At 49.5% G+C, this 21,333-nt stretch overlaps 1 protein-coding gene across 3 annotated transcripts in view; it reads right to left on the reverse strand.

The window, feature by feature from the left end:
* Positions 1-19,855, reverse strand: part of BRD2 (bromodomain containing 2) — a 42,756-nt gene extending 22,901 nt beyond the window's left edge. For 2 of the 3 annotated variants that reach the window (XM_082300026.1, XM_082300025.1), the window contains exons 1-5: positions 19,010-19,855; positions 13,426-13,726; positions 12,093-12,230; positions 6,607-6,748; positions 2,509-2,759 (exon numbers count right to left, since the gene is read on the reverse strand). In XM_082300026.1, coding sequence (XP_082156152.1) covers positions 2,509-2,759; positions 6,607-6,748; positions 12,093-12,230; positions 13,426-13,726; positions 19,010-19,038 — 861 coding nt within the window. In that variant the 5' untranslated portion in view covers positions 19,039-19,855. Of the gene's footprint in view, positions 1-2,508; positions 2,760-6,606; positions 6,749-12,092; positions 12,231-12,972; positions 13,109-13,425; positions 13,727-19,009 lie in introns of those variants that run through there. The other variant, XM_082300027.1, reaches the window with a different exon arrangement.
* Between the last annotated feature and the right edge of the window lie 1,478 nt (positions 19,856-21,333).

Below are 21,333 nucleotides of genomic sequence, written 5' to 3' on the forward strand. Positions count from 1 at the left end.
TCCCAAAACCCAGATCTCCAATCCCGACGGACTGAATCCCATCCCAAAACCCAGAACTCCAATCCCAACGGGCTGAATCCCATCCCAAAATCCAGAACTCCAACCCCAGCAGCCAAAATCCCATCCCAAAATCCAGAATTTCATCCCAACATCCAGAATCCCAACCCTACCCCCCCAAATCCCACTCCCACTCCACATTCCCACCTGGAATTCCATCCCACCACCCCAAATCCCAAACCCAGCGCCCCAAATCCCACTCCCACCTCACATTCCCACCCGGAATTTCACGCCAATACCCCAAACCCCAATCCAAACACCCCAAACCCTGATCTCTGTCCCCTAAACCCCACATTCCCACCCGGAATTCCATCCCACCACCCCAAATCCCAATCCCATCCCCCAAATTCCACTCCCAACACCCCAAACCCCACTCCCACCCCACATTCCCACCCCAAATCCCCAATCCCATCGCCCAAATCCCACTCCCACCCCACATTCCCACCTGGAATCCCAATCCCCAAACCCCAAACCCCTCCATTCCCACCCAGAATTCCATCCCAGCACCCCAAATCCCAATCCCATCCCCCAAATCCCAATCCCACCACCCCAAATCCCAATCCCATCCCACATTCCCACCCAGAATTCCATCCCAGCACCCCAAATTCCACTCCCACCCCACATTCCCACCCCAAATTCCATCCCACCACCCCAAACCCCTCCATTCCCACCCCAAATCCCAATCCCACCACCCCAAATCCCAATCCCATCCCCCAAATCCCAATCCTAACACCCCAAATCCCAATCCCACCCCACATTCCCACCCGGAATTCCATCCCAGGACTACAAACCCCAATCCCATTCCCCAAATCCCAATCTCAGCATCCCAAACCCCACTCCCACCCCACATTCCCACCCGGAATTCCATCCCAGCACCCCAAACCCCCAATCCCATTCCCCAAATCCCAATCCCCAAACCCCAAACCCCTCCATTCCCACCCGGAATTCCACCCCAGCATCCCAAATCCCAATCCCAGCACCCCAAATCCCAACCCTAACACCCCACCCCACATTCCCACCTGGAATTCCACCCCAAATCCCAATCCCAGCATCCCAAACCCCACAGTCCCACCCGGAATTCCATCCCACCACCCCAAATCCCACTCCCACCCCACATTCCCACCTGGAATTCCATCCCAGAACTACAAACCCCAACCCCATTCCCCCCAAATCCCAATCCCACCACCCTAAACCCCATTCCCACCTCACATTCCCACCCCAAATCCCAATCCTAACACCCCAAATCCCAATCCCAGCACCCCAAATTCCACTCCCACCCCACATTCCCACCCCAAATTCCATCCCACCACCCCAAACCCCTCCATTCCCACCCCAAATCCCAATCCCACCACCCCAAATCCCAATCCCATCCCCCAAATCCCAATCCTAACACCCCAAATCCCAATCCCACCCCACATTCCCACCCGGAATTCCATCCCAGAACTACAAACCCCAATCCCATTCCCCAAATCCCAATCTCAGCATCCCAAACCCCACTCCCACCCCACATTCCCACCTGGAATTCCATCCCAGCACCCCAAACCCCCAATCCCATTCCCCAAATCCCAATCCCACCACCCCAAACCCCTCCATTCCCACCCAGAATTCCACCCCAGCATCCCAAATCCCAATCCCAGCACCCCAAATCCCAACCCTAACACCCCACCCCACATTCCCACCTGGAATTCCACCCCAAATCCCAATCCCAGCATCCCAAACCCCACAGTCCCACCCGGAATTCCATCCCACCACCCCAAATCCCAATCCCACCCCACATTCCCACCCGGAATTCCATCCCAGAACTACAAACCCCAACCCCATCCCCCCCAAATCCCAATCCCAGCACCCCAAACCCCACTCCCACCCCACATTCCCACCCAAAATCCCAGTCCCACCACCCCAAACCCCTCACATTCCCACCCGGAATTCCATCCCAGCACCCCAAATCCCAATCCCACCACCCTAAACCCCACTCCCACCTCACATTCCCACCCCAAATCCCAATCCTAACACCCCAAATCCCAATCCCAGCACCCCAAATTCCACTCCCACCCCACATTCCCACCCCAAATTCCATCCCACCACCCCAAACCCCTCCATTCCCACCCCAAATCCCAATCCCACCACCCCAAATCCCAATCCCATCCCCCAAATCCCAATCCTAACACCCCAAATCCCAATCCCACCCCACATTCCCACCCGGAATTCTATCCCAGCACCCCAAATCCCAATCCCACCACCCTAAACCCCACTCCCACCTCACATTCCCACCCCAAATCCCAATCCCACCACCCCAAATCCCAATCCCATCCCCCCAAACCCCACTCCCACCCCACATTCCCACCTGGAATTCCATCCCAGCACCCCAAACCCCCAATCCCATCCCCCCAAACCCCACTCCCACCCTCCATTCCCACCCAGAATTCCCACATTTCCCCCTTCCCTCCTCACCTTGGCCACGGGTTGGGTGGGCGCGGGGGCGGCCAGGACGGCGGGACTGGGATTACTGGGATTACTGGGATTGCCGGGAAGGGCGTTGGGATGCAGGGATTTCAGGAGCGGGGCCGAGATCACCGACGGGTGCGGGATGTTGACGATGGTGGTGGGAATTTCGGGAGCGCTCGGAGCGTATCCGGAGGGTTGGGACACCGAGGACACGGCCGGGACCTGCTGAGCTCCTGCGCTCAGCCCGGCCAGGAGAGCTGGGAAAAAGAGGGAAAATCCTTCGGGATTGGCTCCGTGGGAGGGGGAATGGGAAGGGAGAGGGGTTGGGGGCGAGGAAAAGCTGGAAAAATGGGAGTGGGGTGTCGGAAAATCCTGGGAAAATGGGTTTGGGGTGGACGAAACAGCTGGAAAATGGGATTGGGATGTAGAAAAAATCTGGAAAATGGGATTGGGGTGCACAAAAAAGATGGAAAAATGGGTTTGGGGTGTACGAAACAGCTGGAAAATGGGATTGGGATGTACAGAAAATCTGGGAAATTGGATTGGGATGCACAAAAAACCTGGAAAATGGAGTTTGGGATGTACGAAACAGCTGGAAAATGGGACTGGGATGTACAGAAAATCTGGGAAATGGAGTTTGGGATGTACAGAAAATCTGGGAAATTGGATTGGGATGCACAAAAAAGATGGAAAATGGGATTGGGATGTACGAAACAGCTGGAAAATGGGATTGGGGTGTACAAAAAACCATGGGAAGTTGGATTGGGATGCACAAAAAACCTGGGAAATGGAGTTTGGGATGTACAGAAAACCTGGAAAAATGGGACTGGGGTGTACGAAACAGCTGGAAAATGGGATTGGGATGTACAAAAAACCTGGAAAATGGGATTGGGGTGCTTAAAACACACAAAAAAGATGAAAAAATGGGTTGGGGATGTAGGAAACAGCTGGAAAATGGGATTGGGATGTAGAAAAAATCTGGAAAATGGGATTGGGATGCACAAAAAAGACGGAAAAATGGGATTGGGATGTACGAAACAGCTGGAAAATGGGATTGGGATGTACAGAAAATCTGGGAAATGGAGTTTGGGATGTACAGAAAACCTGGGAAATTGGATTGGGATGCACAAAAAAACCTGGAAAAATGGGATTGGGGTGTACGAAACAGCTGGAAAATGGGATTGGGATGTACAGAAAATCTGGGAAATTGGATTGGGGTGCACAAAAAATCTGGAAAATTGGATTGGAATGCACAAAAAACCTGGAAAATGGAGTTTGGGATGTACAGAAAATCTGGGAAATTGGATTGGGATGCACAAAAAAGATGGAAAATGGGATTGGGATGTACGAAACAGCTGGAAAATGGGATTGGGATGTACAAAAAAGATGGGAAAATGGGATTGGGATGCACAAAAAGCCTGGAAAATGGGATTGGGATGCACAAAAAGCCTGGAAAATGGGATTGGGGTGCACAAAAAAGATGGAAAATGAGATTGGGATGTACAAAAAAACATGGGAAGTTGGATTGGGATGTACAAAAAACCTGGAAAATGGGATTGGGGTGCTTAAAACACACAAAAAACCTGGAAAAATGGGATTGGGATGTAGGAAACAGCTGGAAAATGGGATTGGGGTGTACAAAAAATCTGGAAAAATGGGATTGGGGTGTACAAAAAGCCTGGAAAACTGGGTTTGGGATCCATAAAATACACAAAAAACCTGGGAAATCGAGTTTGGGATGCACAGAAAAACCCAGAAAAAAGGGTTTGGGATGCATAAAATACACAAAAATCCTGGAAAAGGAAATTTAGAACGCCTCAAATAGACAAAAAATCCTGGAAAAGTGGGGTTGGGATGTACTAAAACCCTGGAAAAATGGGTTTGGAATACCTAAAATAGACAAAAAACCTGAAAAATGAGTTTGGGATGTACAAAAAGCCTGGAAAAATGGGATTGGAGTGACTAAAATAGACAAAAAATGATATTGGGATGTACTAAAAACTGGGAAAAATGGGTTTTGGATTTCTAAAACACACAAAAACCACAAAAAAATGGGTTTGGGATGTACAAAAAACCTGGGAAAATGGATTTGGGGTGACAAAATACCCGGACAATGGGTTTGGGATGCTTAAAATAGACAAAAACCACGGAAAAATGGGTTTGGAGTGCACTAAAAACTGGGAAAAATGGGTTTGGGATTCTTAAAATAGACAAAAAACCTGGAAAAATGGGATTGGGATACCTGAAATACACAAAACACCTAAAGAAGGGAATTTGGGATGCTTAGAATACACAAAAAAAACTGGAAAATGGGTTTGGGATGTACAAAAATCCTGGAAAATGGACCCCCAAAAGGCCCCAAAACCCCCATTTCCAGATGTTTCAGACCCCCAAGCCCCCACTTCCAGATGTTTGGGACCCCAAATCCCCATTTCCAGATATTTTAGACCCCCCAAAACCCCAATTCCAGATATTTTAGACCCCCAAACCCCCATTTCCAGATGTTTGGGACCCCAAAAATTCTCCATTTCCAGACATTTTAGACCCCAAACCCCCATTTCCAGATGTTTGGGACCCCAAAAAGGCCCCAAAACCCCATTTCCAGATATTTTAGGCCCCCAAATCCCCGTTTCCAGATATTTTAGGCCCCCAAATCCCTGTTTCCAGATATTTTAGGCCCCCAAATCCCCATTTCCAGACTTTTGGAACCCTCAAACCCCATTTCCAGATGTTTGGGACCCCAAAAAGGTCCCCAAAACCCCCCATTTCCAGATATTTTAGACCCCCCAACCCCCATTTCCAGACTTTTGGGACTCCCAAATCCCCATTTCCAGATGTTTGGGACCCCAAAAAAGCCCCAAAACCCCATTTCCAGCTATTTTAGACCCCCCAAACCCCCATTTCCAGCTGTTTGGGACCCCAAAAATTCTCCATTTCCAGACATTTTAGACCCCAAACCCCCATTTCCAGATGTTTGGGACCCCAAAAAAAGCCCCCAAACCCCCCATTTCCAGATATTTTAGACTCCCAAATCCCCGTTTCCAGATATTTTAGACCCCCAAATCCCCATTTCCAGATGTTTGGGACCCCAAAACCCCCCATTTCCAGATATTTTAGACTCCCAAATCCCCGTTTCCAGATATTTTAGACCCCCCAAACCCCCATTTCCAGCTGTTTGGGACCCCAAAAAAAGCCCCAAATCCCCATTTCCAGCTATTTTAGACCCCCCCAAACTCCCATTTCCAGACTTTTGGGACTCCCAAATCCCCATTTCCAGCTATTTTAGACCCCCAAACCCCATTTCCAGATGTTTGGGACCCCAAAAAGGTCCCCAAAACCCCCATTTCCAGATATTTTAGACCCCCAAAGCCCCATTTCCAGATATTTGGAACCCCAAAAATCCCCCATTTCCTGACGTTTTAGACCCCAAATCCCCATTTCCAAACTTTTGGGACTCCCAAACCCCCATTTCCAGACTTTTGGGACCCCAAACCCCCATTTCCAGCTATTTTAAACCCCCCAAACTCCCATTTCCAGACTTTTGGGACTCCCAAATCCCCATTTCCAGCTATTTTAAACCCCCCAAACCCCCATTTCCAGCTATTTTAAACCCCCCAAACTCCCATTTCCAGACTTTTGGGACTCCCAAATCCCCATTTCCAGCTATTTTAAACCCCCCAAACCCCCATTTCCAGATGTTTGGGACCCCAAAAAGGCCCCAAAACCCCATTTCCAGATATTTTAGACTCCCAAATCCCCGTTTCCAGATATTTTACACCCCCAAACCCCCATTTCCAGATATTTTAGACCCCCAAATCCCCATTTCCAGGTATTTTAGACCCCCAAATCCCCGTTTCCAGATATTTTAGACCCCCAAATCCCCATTTCCAGATACTTTAGACCCCCAAAGCCCCATTTCCAGATATTTGGAACCCCAAAAATCCCCCATTTCCTGACGTTTTAGACCCCAAAACCCCCATTTCCAGACTTTTAGGCCCCCCAAATCCCCATTTCCAGCTATTTTAAACCCCCCAACCCCCCATTTCCAGCTGTTTGGGACCCCAAAGCCCCCGATCCAGCTGTGGAGAGCCCAAATCTGGGTACCTGCTGCCCGTGCCGCCCCTTTCTTGTGGCTGTTCTTGGCCAGGGGCACGACGAGCTCCTGCTCGTCCGGCGGCATCTGCGCCACCTTCTGCAGGAAGAGCTTCTCCAGCGTCTGCGCCATCAGCACGATGTCGTCCGTGGGCTGCCGGAAAAGCGGGAATCACCCACGGAAAACGCGGGCTTGGGGGGTGGGGAGGGGTTGGGGGGTTTTTTGGGGATTTTTTGGGATTTTTTGGGGATTTTTTGGAGGGTTTTTGGAGAATTTTTGGGATTTTTCCGGGATTTTTTGGAGGGTTTTTGGAGAATTTTGAGGATTTTTTCAGGGATTTTTGGGATTTTTTGGAGGGTTTTCTGAGGATTTTTGGGGATTTTTTCGGGATTTTTTGGAGGATTTTTTGAGAATTTTGGGGATTTTTTCAGGGATTTTTGGGATTTTTTGGAGGATTTTTTGAGAATTTTTGGGATTTTTGGAGGATTTTTTGAGAATTTTTAGGGATTTTTTGGAGGATTTTTTGGGATTTTTTGGAGGATTTTTTGAGAATTTTTAGGATTTTTTTTGGATTTTTTGGAGGGTTTTTGGAGAATTTTTGGGATTTTTTCAGGGATTTTTTGAGAATTTTGGGGGATTTTTTGGGGATTTATTTGGAGGATTTTTTGAGAATTTTGGGGATTTTTTGGAGGATTTTTTGGGGATTTTTTGGAGGATTTTTTGAGAATTTTTGGGATTTTTTGGGGATTTTTTAGAGGATTTTTGGAGAATTTTTAGGATTTTTTTGGGATTTTTTGGAGGGTTTTTGGAGAATTTTTAGGATTTTTTGGGGATTTTTTGGAGGGTTTTTGGAGAATTTTTAGGATTTTTTGGGGATTTTTTGGAGGGTTTTTGGAGAATTTTTAGGATTTTTTGGGGATTTTTTAGAGGGTTTTTGGAGAATTTTTGGGATTTTTTGGGGATTTTTTTGGGGATTTTTTGAGAATTTTTAGGATTTTTTTGGGATTTTTTGGAAGGTTTTTTGAGAATTTTTAGGATTTTTTGGGGATTTTTTGGAGGGTTTTTGGAGAATTTTTAGGATTTTTTTGGGATTTTTTGGAAGGTTTTTTGGGAATTTTTAGGATTTTTTGGGGATTTTTTGGACGGTTTTTGGAGAATTTTTAGGATTTTTTGGGGATTTTTTGGAGGGTTTTTGGAGAATTTTGGGGATTTTTTCAGGGATTTTTGGGATTTTTTGGAGGGTTTTTTGAGAATTTTGGGGATTTTTTCAGGGATTTTTGGGATTTTTTGGAGGATTTTTTGAGAATTTTGGGGATTTTTTCAGGGATTTTTGGGATTTTTTGGAGGATTTTTTGAGAATTTTGGGGATTTTTTGGAGGATTTTTTGAGAATTTTGGGGATTTTTTGGAGGATTTTTTGAGAATTTTTGGGATTTTTCCAGGATTTTTTGGAGGATTTTTTGAGAATTTTGGGGATTTTTTCGGGATTTTTTGAGATTTTTTGGGATTTTTTTTTGGATTTTTTAGAGGATTTTTGGAGAATTTTTAGGATTTTTTGGGGATTTTTTGGAGGGTTTTTGGAGAATTTTGGGGATTTTTTTGGGATTTTTTGGAGGGTTTTTTGAGAATTCTGGGGATTTTTTTCGGGATTTTTTGGAGGATTTTTTGAGAATTTTGGGGATTTTTTCAGGGATTTTTGGGATTTTTTGGAGGATTTTTTGAGAATTTTTAGGGATTTTTTTCAGGGATTTTTGGGATTTTTTGGAGGATTTTTTGAGAATTTTTAGGGATTTTTCTGGGATTTTCTGACAATTTTGGGGATTTTTTGGAGGATTTTTTGAGGATTTTTGGGGGGTTTTTGGAGGATTTTTTGAGAATTTTTGGGATTTTTTTGGGATTTTTTGAAGGATTTTTTGAGGATTTTTGGGGGGGTTTTTTCATGAATTTTTGGGATTTTTTGAGAATTGTTGGGATTTTTTGGAGGATTTTTTGGGGATTTTTTGGAGGATTTTTTGAGAATTTTGGGGATTTTTTCGGGATTTTTTAGAGGATTTTTGGAGAATTTTTGGGATTTTTTGGGGATTTTTTAGAGGATTTTTGGAGAATTTTTAGGATTTTTTTGGGATTTTTTGGAGGATTTTTTGAGAATTTTTGGGATTTTTTTTGTATTTTTTGGAGGGTTTTTGGAGAATTTTTAGGATTTTTTGGGGATTTTTTGGAGGGTTTTTGGAGAATTTTTGGGGATTTTTTCAGGGATTTTTGGGATTTTTTGGAGGGTTTTCTGAGGATTTTTGGGATTTTTTCAGGGATTTTTTGAGAATTTTTGGGATTTTTTCAGGGATTTTTGGGATTTTTTGGAGGATTTTTTGGAGAATTTTTGGGGATTTTTTTGGAGGATTTTTTGAGAATTTTGGGGATTTTTTGGAGAATTATTTGGGGATTTTTTGGAGGATTTTTTGAGAATTTTGGGGATTTTTTCAGGGATTTTTGGGATTTTTTGGAGGATTTTTTGAGAATTTTTTGGGATTTTTTTGGGATTTTTTGGAGGATTTTTTGAGAATTTTGGGATTTTTTGGAGGATTTTTTGAGGATTTTTGGGGGGGTTTTTTCATGAAATTTTGGGATTTTTTGGGGGATTTTTTGAGAATTTTTGGGGATTTTTTGGAGGATTTTTTGAGAATTTTTGGGATTTTTTCAGGGATTTTTGGGATTTTTTGGAGGATTTTTTGAGAATTTTTGGGATTTTTTTGGGGATTTTTTGGATGATTTTTTGAGAATTTTAGGGATTTTTTGGAGGATTTTTTGAGGATTTTTGGGGGGTTTTTGGAGGATTTTTTGAGAATTTTTGGGATTTTTTGGGGATTTTTTAGAGGATTTTTGGAGAATTTTTAGGATTTTTTTGGGATTTTTTGGAGGATTTTTTGAGAATTTTTAGGATTTTTTTGGGATTTTTTGGAAGGTTTTTTGGGAATTTTTAGGATTTTTTGGGGATTTTTTGGACGGTTTTTGGAGAATTTTTGGGATTTTTTTGGGATTTTTTGGAGGGTTTTTGGAGAATTTTTGGGATTTTTCTCAGGGATTTTTGGGATTTTTTGGAGGATTTTTTGAGAATTTTTGGGATTTTTTTTGGATTTTTTGGAGGATTTTTTGAGAATTTTGGGGATTTTTTGGAGGATTTTTTGAGGATTTTTGGGGGGTTTTTGGAGGATTTTTTGACAATTTTTGGGATTTTTTGGAGGGTTTTGGGAGAATTTTTAGGATTTTTTGGGGATTTTTTGGAGGATTTTTTGAGAATTTTGGGGATTTTTTGGGGATTTTTTGGAGGATTTTTTGAGAATTTTGGGGATTTTTTCAGGGATTTTTTGGAGGGTTTTTGGAGAATTTTTGGGGATTTTTTGGAGGATTTTTTGAGGGGTTTTTTTCATGAATTTTTGGGATTTTTTGGAGGATTTTTTGAGAATTTTTGGGATTTTTTCAGGGATTTTTGGGATTTTTTGGAGGATTTTTTGAGAATTTTTGGGGATTTTTTTGGGATTTTTTGGAGGATTTTTTGAGAATTTTGGGGATTTTTTGGGGATTTTTTGGAGGATTTTTTGAGAATTTTGGGGATTTTTTCAGGGATTTTTTGGAGGGTTTTTGGAGAATTTTTGGGGATTTTTTGGAGGATTTTTTGAGGGGTTTTTTTCATGAATTTTTGGGATTTTTTGGAGGATTTTTTGAGAATTTTTGGGATTTTTTCAGGGATTTTTGGGATTTTTTGGAGGATTTTTTGAGAATTTTTGGGGATTTTTTTGGGATTTTTTGGAGGATTTTTTGAGAATTTTGGGGATTTTTTCAGGGATTTTTGGGATTTTTTTGGAGGATTTTTCGAGAATTTTTAGGGATTTTTTTCAGGGATTTTTGGGATTTTTTGGAGGATTTTTTGAGAATTTTGGGGATTTTTTCAGGGATTTTTGGGATTTTTTGGAGGATTTTTTGAGAATTTTTGGGATTCTTTTCAGGGATTTTTGAGATTTTTTTGGAGGATTTTTTGAGAATTTTGGGGATTTTTTTCAGAGATTTTTGGGATTTTTTGGAGGATTTTTTGAGGATTTTTGGAAACGTTGGGGGGATTTTGGGGATTTTTTTGGAAATTTTTTTCTGGATTTTTTGGGGATTTTAGGGGGTTTTTAAGATTTTTTAAAGGAGTTTTTGGGATTTTTTAGGGGTTTTTGAGGGATTTGTTGGGGATTTTTTGGAGATTTCACGAAATTTTTTAAGGAATTATTGGGATTTTTTGGGAAATTCTAGGGGTTTTTTTGGGAATTTTACGAAATTTTGAAAGGCGTTTTGGGGCTTTTTTTGAGCATTTTTTGGGGGATTTTGGGGATTTTTTGGGGATTTTTAAAGGATTTTTTGGGGGGTTTTACAAGATTTTTTTAAGGAGTCTTCGGGAAATTTTTTGGAATTTTTGGGGGATTTTTTTCAGTTTTTTGGGATTTTTTTCAGATTTTTTTTGATTTCTTAGAGATTTTTTTTCTGGATTTTTGAGGGATTTTTGGAGATTTTTGGGGGATTTTTGGGAGACTTTTAGGGGTTTTTTGGGGGATTTTATGAAATTTTTAAAGGAGTTTTTGGGATTTCTTTGGGATTTTTTTTCAGATTTTTTGGAATTTTTTTTGAGATTTTTTTCTGGATTTTTTGGGGATTTTTTGAGATTTTTGGGGGGATTTTTGAGATTTTTTAAATGAGTTTAGATTTTTTAGGGGATTTTTTGAGATTTTGTGAGACTTTTTAAGGCGGTTTTGGGATTTTTGGAGATTCTTCGGGGGATTATTGACATTTTTTTAAAGGAATTTTTGGGGGGGGTTTTGGGATTTTAGGGCTTTTTGGAAATTTTTTGAGATTTTTTGTGAGATCTTCTGAGATTTTAAGAGATTTTTTTAAGGAGTTTTTAGGGAAGATTTTTTAGGGGTATTTTGGGGGGTTTTTTGGAATTTTTGTGGGGATTTTAAGGAGATTTTTTGGGAGATTTTTGGGTGATTTTGGGGAATTTTTCTGAGTGGTTTTGGGTGATCTTTTGGGATTTTTAGTCCCATTTTTGGTGCGATTTTTGGGTGGTTTTGTGTGCGATTTTTGCGTGATTCTGGGGAATTTTCAGAGTGATTTTGAGTGATTTTTTGGGGTGATTTTGGGGGATTTTTAATACCATTTTTGAGTGATTTGGGGTCATTTTTGGTGCGATTTTGGGTGCGATTTTTCCGTGATTCTGGAGAATTTTCAGAGTGATTTTGAGTGATTTTTTGAGGGATTTTTAGTGCCATTTTTGGGTGATTTTCCTGCCATTTTTATGTAACTTCAGCACGATTTTTCCTGCCATTTTGCCCGATTTTGCTACAATTTTTTTCTTACTTTGGAGCCTTTTTTGCCTGATTTTTTTTTTATTATTTCTAGGTATTTTTTACCTGATTTTTTTTTTAGATTTGGGGGCATTTTTGGGGTAGTTTTGGAGTGTTTACCTTGTTGTAGATGTAGCAGTTGGTGAACATGGTGTTGAAGTCCTGCATGCACTCGGCTGCTCCCCAATAATAATTATTCTCCAAACGTCTCTTGATGGTTCCCATATCCATGGGCTGCTTGATGATTTTGTGATAATCCTGGGAATTTTTGGGAAGCGGGAGAAAAGAAAAAAAAAAAGAAAAAAACAAAAAAAATTGGGGGATTTGGGGTTAAGGAGATCAGGAAAAAGAGAGGGGGAAAAAGGAAAAGGGGGAGGGGGAAGGGGTGAACACACACTCGGGATGGGGTGAAAAGGTTGGGAATTCTTTGGGATGGGGGTTCCTGGGGGGAATTCTGCTGGAATTGGGGTCTCGGGAGGTTTGGGGGCTGGAGGGAGGTCTGGGATCAGCTGGGAGAGGGAATGGGAGCTGAATTTAAGGGGGATTTAAGCCAAATTTAGGGGAAATTGAAGATGATTTGAAGCTCAACTTAAACTAAGCTTAGGGTGGATTTAAACTAAGCTTAATGGGGACTGAACCTAATCAAACCTAAATTTAAAGGACATTGCAGCTAAATTCTAGGTGGACTTAAGCTAAATCCTAACTAGATTTAACCTAATTTCCAACTGGATTTAAGCTAAACTCAAAAAGAATTTAAGCTGAATTTAAGAACAATCCAAAATCAATTTAAAAATACTTTAAGCTAAACTTAAAGTATATTAAACCTAAACTCAAACCTACGTTTAAAGGAAATTCCAGCTCAACTCAAGATGAATTTATCCTCAATTCCAGGTGGATTTAAGCTCAACTTAAGGCCAATTTAAACTGAATTTAAAGCCAAGTCAAGCTCAGTTTAAAGCCAATTTAAGCCGGGACTCCGACCCCTCCATGGAATTTTTACCTCCGGGCTTTAACTCCTTGGGCGCCACAGGTGCCTTTAAATTTTTGGGGAATTCTCAGGAAGTCTTCTACAAATTCATGGATGGGAGAATCTGCAAATTCAGGGCCTCGGGAATTCTCCCCTCATCCACCTTTTCCTAAGGAACAAGGAAAAAACCTTGGATCACCCTGAAATCCATTTTTTAGGGCCGCTGAGAGGAAGGAGGAGAGGTCGAGGGGAGGGGGGGGGGAAAAAGGAGAAGCATTTTTAGGGTCGGCACCTGTGGCTCAGGGATCAAATTTCAGCTTGGGGATTTTTTGGTTTTTTTTTTTTTTTTTTCCCTGCGGGATGGGATAGGGGGGGGTTAAAAAATAGGGATACCACACATACGGAATTCCCAAAAAAAAAAAAAAAAAAAAAAAAAAAAACCAACAAACCACCCCCCAAATCTAGAAATAATTCAATTCCCATTACCGGCAACCCCAACTTGACGGCGTCCACGGGTTGGCGGAAGGGCCACGCGAATTGGTGCTTCCAGAGGGCTTTCATCACCACCTTGTGCAGGTACTGGAGCTGGTTGGTGATCCTGCCCGGTTTTTTGGGATTGGAAACCTCCGGAGGAGGAGGATTCACCTGGGGATTGGGAAGGGAAGGCACCGAGGCCATGGTGGGGCTCTCGAAGCCCTCGTAGAGCAGCGAAGGTTTCCGGATCCGTTTGCCGGGGGTCGAGTCCGTGGCGAGGGCCATGAGGCCGGCGTTGCCTTCCCCCAGAATCCTGGGTGGGTTGAAGGGAGGGGGGAAAAGAAACGGCATGGAAAGGGTTAAGGGAAAGGTTCCCAGGATTCCCGGCGGGAATTCCCAGAAGGAATTCCCGGAAGGAGGTGAAATCGAGGCTAAAACCGCGCTGCTAAAGCCGAGATTCTGCTCCAAAAATCCCGATTTTCCTCGGCTTCCCCGGGGGAATTTTGGCCGTGGACTCCGGGGGATACGGGCACGGAGATCCTGTGGCTCTCGGGTAAAAATTCCCAAGGATTTTGGCCATGAAATCCTGGGAAACTGCAGCACAAACTCCCAGGGATTTCGACCAGGAGATCCTGTGGATCTTGGGTAAAAAATTCCCAAGGATTTTGGCCATGAAATCCTGGGAAACTGCAGCAGAAACTCCCAGGGATTTCGGCCAGGAGATCCTGTGGATCTTGGGTAAAAAATTCCCAAGGATTTTGGCCATGAAATCCTGGGAAACTGCAGCACAAACTCCCAGGGATTTCGGCCAGGAGATCCTGTGGATCTTGGGTAAAAATTCCCAAGGATTTTGGCCATGAAATCCTGGGAAACTGCAGCACAAACTCCCAGGGATTTCGGCCAGGAGATCCTGTGGATCTTGGGTAAAAATTCCCGAGGATTTTGGCCATGAAATCCTGGGAAACTGCAGCAGAAACTCCCAGGGATTTCGGCCAGGAGATCCTGTGGCTCTCGGGTAAAAAATTCCCGAGGATTTTGGCCATGAAATCCCGGGAATCTCGGGCATAAAGTCCCAGGGATTTCGGCCAGGAGATCCTGTGGATCTCGGGTAAAAAATTCCCGAGGATTTTGGCCATGAAATCCTGGGAAACTGCAGCACAATCTCCCAGGGATTTCGGCCAGGAGATCCTGTGGATCTCGGGTAAAAATTCCCGAGGATTTTGGCCATGAAATCCTGGGAAACTGCAGCACAAACTCCCAGGGATTTCGGCCAGGAGATCCTGTGGATCTCGGGTAAAAATTCCCGAGGATTTTGGCCATGAAATCCTGGGAAACTGCAGCACAAACTCCCAGGGATTTCGGCCAGGAGATCCTGTGGATCTTGGGTAAAAATTCCCGAGGATTTTGGCCATGAAATCCTGGGAATCTCGGGCATAAAGTCCCAGGGATTTCGGCCAGGAGATCCTGTGGATCTTGGGTAAAAAATTCCCAAGGATTTTGGCCATGAAATCCCGGGAAACTGCAGCACAAACTCCCAGGGATTTCGGCCAGGAGATCCTGTGGCTCTCGGGTAAAAATTCCTGAGGATTTTAGCCGCAACTTCCGGGATTTTCGGCCGGGAGCTCAAATGAATGAAAGCCACAAATTCCCGGGAATTTCGACCATGAATTCCCAGGAAATCTCAGGCACAAATTCCCGAGGATTCTGTCCACGAACCCCCGGGAATTTCAGCACGAACCCCACGGATTTTACCCAGAAAACCCTGGAAATTTCAACCGTAAAATCCCAATCATTTTTCCCACGAACTCCAAGGAATTTTGACCCTTAACCCCCAGGAATCCTGGCCATGAACTCCCAGGAATTCCAGCCCTAAATTCCCAGGAATTTCAACCCCCTGTTGGGGGCATTTGGGGGATCCAGGGATGGGGACTCCCAGGATCCCAATCCCAAGGATTTGGAGGTATCCAGTATCCCAATCCCAAGGATTCAGGGACCCCAAGAACATCAATCCCAAGGATTTGGGAACCCTCAGGACACCAATCCTAAGGATTTCGGAGTGTCCAGGACACCAATCCCGAAAATTTGGGGATCCCCAGGACCCCAATCCCAAGGATTTGGAGGTGTCCATGACACCAATCCCAAGGATTTAGGGCAATCCAGAAATAGGAACCCCCCCAGGACAACAGTTCCAGAAATCTGGGGACACTCAGGACCTCAATCCCAAGGATTTGGGGGGGGAACCAGGAATGGGGACACTCAGGACCTCAATCCCAAGGATTTGGGGGGAAATCCAGGAATGGGGACCCTCAGGACCTCAATCCCAAGGATTTGGGGGGATCCAGGAATGGGGACCCTCAGGACCTCAATCCCAAGGATTTGGGGGGGATCCAGGAATGGGGACACCCAGGACCTCAATCCCAAGGATTTGGGGGGATCCAGGAATGGGGACACCCAGGACCTCAATCCCAAGGATTTGGGGGGGATCCAGGAATGGGGACCCTCAGGACCCCAATCCCAAGGATTTGGGGGGGATCCAGGAATGGGGACCCTCAGGACCTCAATCCCAAGGATTTGGGGGGATCCAGGAATGGGGACCCTCAGGACCTCAATCCCAAGGATTTGGGGGGATCCAGGAATGGGGACCCTCAGGACCCCAATCCCAAGGATTTGGGGGGGATCCAGGAATGGGGACCCTCAGGACCTCAATCCCAAGGATTTGGGGGGATCCAGGAATGGGGACCCTCAGGACCCCAATCCCAAGGATTTGGGGGGATCCAGGAATGGGGACCCTCAGGACCCCAATCCCAAGGATTTGGGGGGGGGGGATCCAGGAATGGGGACCCTCAGGACCTCAATCCCAAGGATTTGGGGGGATCCAGGAATGGGGACCCTCAGGACCCCAATCCCAAGGATTTGGCGGGGGGGATCCAGGAATGGGGACCCTCAGGACCCCAATCCCAAGGATTTGGGGGGGGGGGGGGGGATCCAGGAATGGGGACCCTCAGGACCTCAATCCCAAGGATTTGGGGGGATCCAGGAATGGGGACACCCAGGACCCCAATCCCAAGGATTTGGGGGAATCCAGGAATGGGATCCCCTTTTTTCCCCTGAGCTGACCCCTGGGTGACCCTGGGGCTGTTCCCAAGGGCACGACCCCCATGACAAGGACAGGGTGACCCCGATGACACCACCGGAATTTGGGGGTCCCACGGTGACACCGGCAGAATTTGGGGGTCCCAAAGTCACTGTCACAGCATTGGGGTCCCCCCAGTGTCACTGTCACAGCGTGGGGGTGACACCACCGGAATTTGGGGGTCCCACGGTGACACTGCCACAATTTGGGGATGCCAAGGTGACACTGCCCCAGTTTGGGGGTCCCAGTGTCACTGTCACAGCATTGGGGGTGACACTGCCACAATTTGGGGGTCCCATGGTGACACTGCCACATTTTGGGGGTCCCAGTGTCACTGTCACAGCCTAAGGGTGACACTGCCACAATTTGGGGGTCCCATGGTGACACTGCCACATTTTGGGGGTCCCAATGTCACTGTCACAGCCTAAGGGTGACACAGCCACAATTAGGGGATCCCCAAGTGTCACTATCCCGTTTTAGGGGTGCCAATGTCACTGTCACAGCATAGGGGTGACACAGCCACAATTTGGGGGTCCCACGGTGACACCGTCACACTTTGGGGGTCTCAAACATCACTGCCACAATGTGGGGGTGACACAGCCACACTGCCCCAATTTGGGGGTCCCAATGTCACTGTCACAGCATTGGAGGTGACACTGCCACAGTTTGGGGGTGACACAGCCACACTGCCCCAATTTGGGGGTCCCAATGTCACTGTCACAGCATTGGAGGTGACACTGCCACAGTTTGGGGGTACTACGGTGACACTGCCCCAATTTTGGGGTCACAATGTCACTGTCACAGCATGGCAGTCCCCCAGTGACACTGCCACAGTTTGGGGGTGCTACAGTGACAGTGCCCCAATTTGGGGGTCCCAATGTCACCGTCACAGCCTGACAGTGACACTGCCACAATTTGGGGATGCCAAGGTGCCGCTTCCACAATTTGGGGGTCCCAATATCACTGTCACAGTGTGGGGGTGACACCACCATGATGTGGGGATCCCACAGTGACACGGCCACAATTTGGGGGTCCCATGGTGACACTGCCACATTTTGGGGGTCCCAATGTCACTATCACAGCCTAAGGGTGACACAGCCACAATTTGGGGGTACCACGGTGACACTATCCCATTTTGGGGGTTCTAATGTCACTATCACAGCACGAGGGTAACACTGCCAATATTTGGGGATGCCAAGGTGCCACTATCCCATTTTGGGGGTCCCCCGATGTCACTATCACAGCATGAAGATGACCCTGCCACAATTTGGGGGTCCCAATGTCACTGTCACAGCCTAAGGGTGACACTGCCACAATTTGGGGGTCCCATGGTGACACTGCCACAATTTGGGGGTCCCAAGGTCACTATCACAGCATGACTATGACACTGCCACAATTTGGGGATCCCACAGTAACACCGCCCCAATTTGGGGGTCCCAATGTCACTGTCACAGCGTGAGCATGACACTGCCATAATTTGGGGGTCCCACGGTGACACTGTCACACTTTGGGGGTCTCAAACATCGCTGCCACAACGTGGGGATGACACAGCCACGCTGCCAGAGTTTGGGGGTTCCAATGTCACTGTCACAGCATTGGGGTCCCCCAATGTCATTATCACAGCACAGGAGCGATACCACCGGAATTTGGGGGTCCCACGGTGACACCGCCACAATTTGGGGGTCCCAGTGTCACTGTCACAGCGTGGGAATGACACCACCACAATGTGGGGGTCCCAAAGCATCACTGCCACACTTTGGGGGTCCCAATGTCACTGTCACACCGTGAGGCTGACACTGCCACAATTTGGGGATGCCAAGGTGCCGCTATCCCAATTTGGGGGTCCCAATGTCACTGTCACAGCATGGGGGTGACACTGCCAATATCTGGGGATCCCAAGGTGCCACTACCACAATTTGGGGGTCCCAATGTCACTGTCACAGCATAGGGGTGACACCACCACAATGTGGGGATCCCAAGGTACCACTCTCCCATTTTGGGGGTCCCAATGTCACTGTCACAGCATGGGGGTGACACAGCCACACTTTGGGGGTCCCACGGTAACACTGCCCCAATTTGGGGGTCCCAATGTCACTGCCACAGCACAGGAGTGACACTGCCCCACTTTGGGGGTCCCAATGTCACTGTCACAGCATGGAGGGGTGACACCACCACAATGTGGGGGTCCCACGGTGCCACTGCCACACTTTGGGGCTCTCCAATGTCACTGTCACAGCGTGCGGGTCACACACTCATCATGGGGGTCCTTCAGTGCCACTGCCACAACTTGGGGGTCCCACAACGCCCCGCGTGGAGCCGCGATCCTGCAAGACCAACCCCACCACCAGGCCGCACACCTCTCCCCTCACGGCGACACCCCCAAAACCGCTCATTTTCCTCCCAAAAACGCCTCCCACCCTCCCCCCCCCCAAAAACGCGTGTCCCCACGGCGCCAGCACCTACTTGCTCTGGGGATTCACATTCTGCAACATCCCGGCGGCTGCGTGCGCGGCCCGCGGGCCCGGCCGGCCTTCGTCTCCTCCTCCTCCTCCTCCTCCTCCCGCCGTCTCCTCCGACGACCCCCCCACTTTGCCCGGCCAAAGCTTCGCCGCTCCCGGCCCGGTGGGGGCCCCCCCACCGTCAGCGCATCCCCGGCGGCCGGGGAGGGGGGTCTTGCCGGGAGCCCCCTCCCCTTTTCGTCCTCCTCAAGCGGCGGCAGCGGCGGCGGCGGTCCCGGGACCCTCGCGCGGCCTCACATCCACGGGCGCGGCGAAAATGGCGGCGCGCTCTGAGGGGATGTAACGGGGGAAGGCGGAGGGCACCGGGAGAAGCGGAGCGGGGAGGGAGGGCGGGGGGGGTCCCTTCTTCGGAGCCTCACCGGACCCCCCGAACCCGGCGCGATCCGCTCGATACAACCCTCGCCGAGTCGCTGCGAGCCGGCGGCAGCCGCGGGCAGGCGGAGCAAGGCGCGGAGCCGCGGTCGGCGCGGCGGATGACGGCGGATATCGGCCCCCGGCGGGATCTCAGCGGCCGCGCTCCATCTTGGCTCGCTGAGGGCTGAGGGAAGGGGGGGGGGGGGCGGGAGGAGGAAGGTGGTGGAAGAAGCCGGGCGGAGGCGGCCCCTCGCCGCCGGTGGCCGCAGGCAGGGGTCGCTGCGGAGGCCGGGGAGGGTCCGGGGAGGGTCCCGGAGCCCTCCGGGACGGCGGAGGCGGGGGATGGAGCCGGGTTGGGGCCGCCCCCCGCGCGCGCCGGGCCCGACCCGCTCCGTCCCTTCGTCCCCGCGAAATGGCGCCGCTCGGCCTGCCCCCGCCCGCCCTTATATAGACGCGACCCGCCTCCCCATTGGCCGGGCCGCACGCTGACGTCACCCAACCGCCCCGCCCCGCCCCGCCGCGGCCTCATTGGGCGGAGGCACCCGGGGGCCACCGCTCCGATTGGCCGCACGCCGCGTCAATCACGGGCTCGGCTCCCCGCCCCTCCCGCCCTTCCGCCCGGCGCCTCACCCGACGCGCGCGGAGCTCTCCGCGCTGATTGGATGGCGCGGGCGCCCGCCGCGCGCTGATTGGCCGGCGGGTCACGCGGTGGGCGGGTGCAGCCGCCGATTGGCGGCGGCGCCCGGTGGGGGCAAGGAGGAAGAAGGGGCCGCCCGGCGCCATCTTGAATGGCGGCGGTGGCCGCGGCCGGACAATGAGCGCGGCCGCTCGCGGCCGGACCCGCCGCTTCCCCCGCCGCTCCTCGGCCGCAGCGAGCCCAGGGGACGCTCCCCCGCCGGGCCTTACCCCCCTCGCGGCGCTCGCCCAGGCCTCAAGGCGCCGTTAAACCCCGCACCCCCCATCCCCCCCCGAGCCGCCACGCACCGCGTCGCCCCCGCGCCCCGCGGTGTCCACGGGCGCTCGGGACGCGCCAGCCTTTCCCTGACCACGCGCGGGGGACGACAACCCCCACGGACACGCCGCTGCCACGGCCGCCAGCACCGCTAAAGGCCCGAAACGCCGCTGCTCCCCCCCACCCCCCCCTCACCCCCCCAACCCTGGGGGGCCCCGAACCCCCTCCCTGCCCATGGGCGAGGGCTCAGCGCCCGCTCCCCCTCCGGGACCCCCCGACCCCCTTCGCCCTCCACGCACGGGGAGGTGTCGCGTCCTTCCCAACCTCCCCCCTCCCCCGCTGCACGGGCTCGCAGGACACGGGTGGCTCCGTGTGGCGTCCGCTTCCCTTCCCCCCCCCCCCCAACCACCGTGACACAGCACTTGGGGCCGCGCCCGCCGCCGCCCCCGCGCGAACACCCAAACATGGCGCTTTTCGCCCCAAACCGCCGCCCCCGCCGCGCGCACAAAGCCGCCCCGCCCCACTGTCAATCACCGCCGCCACGGCTTCCTATTGGCTGATCCCGCGCCGTCGGGGCGGGACGGGGCGTGATTGACAGCGCGCCGCCATCACGTGACCTCCCCCGCCTCCGCGCCGCCGTGGGGGGGGCAGGGCGAGGCCGCCCCCCCCCCCGCCACTCACCTGAGGCGCCCCCGCCTTGGGCCGCGACCCCCGCGCTCGGCCCCGCTTCATCCGCTCCCTCTCCGCTCCCCCCCAGCCCTGCCGCCCCAAAAAGCCCCGGCTTTGGGGCAAAAAAGATAAAAAAAACCATCCCGGGGCAGAAAAGGGAGCCACGCGCTACGTCACCCGCGCGCTGATTGGCTCCCCGCCGTCACGTGGCTCCCCCGCGGCTCCCACGGGCCCCCATTCATGGCCCCCCCACTCCCGTGGCGGGAACGGCTCCGCGGGGTCCTAGCGCCGCG

The sequence above is a fragment of the Coloeus monedula genome (genome assembly GCF_965178545.1).
Source record: "Coloeus monedula genome assembly, chromosome: 36".
NCBI classification, from domain to species: domain Eukaryota; kingdom Metazoa; phylum Chordata; class Aves; order Passeriformes; family Corvidae; genus Coloeus; species Coloeus monedula.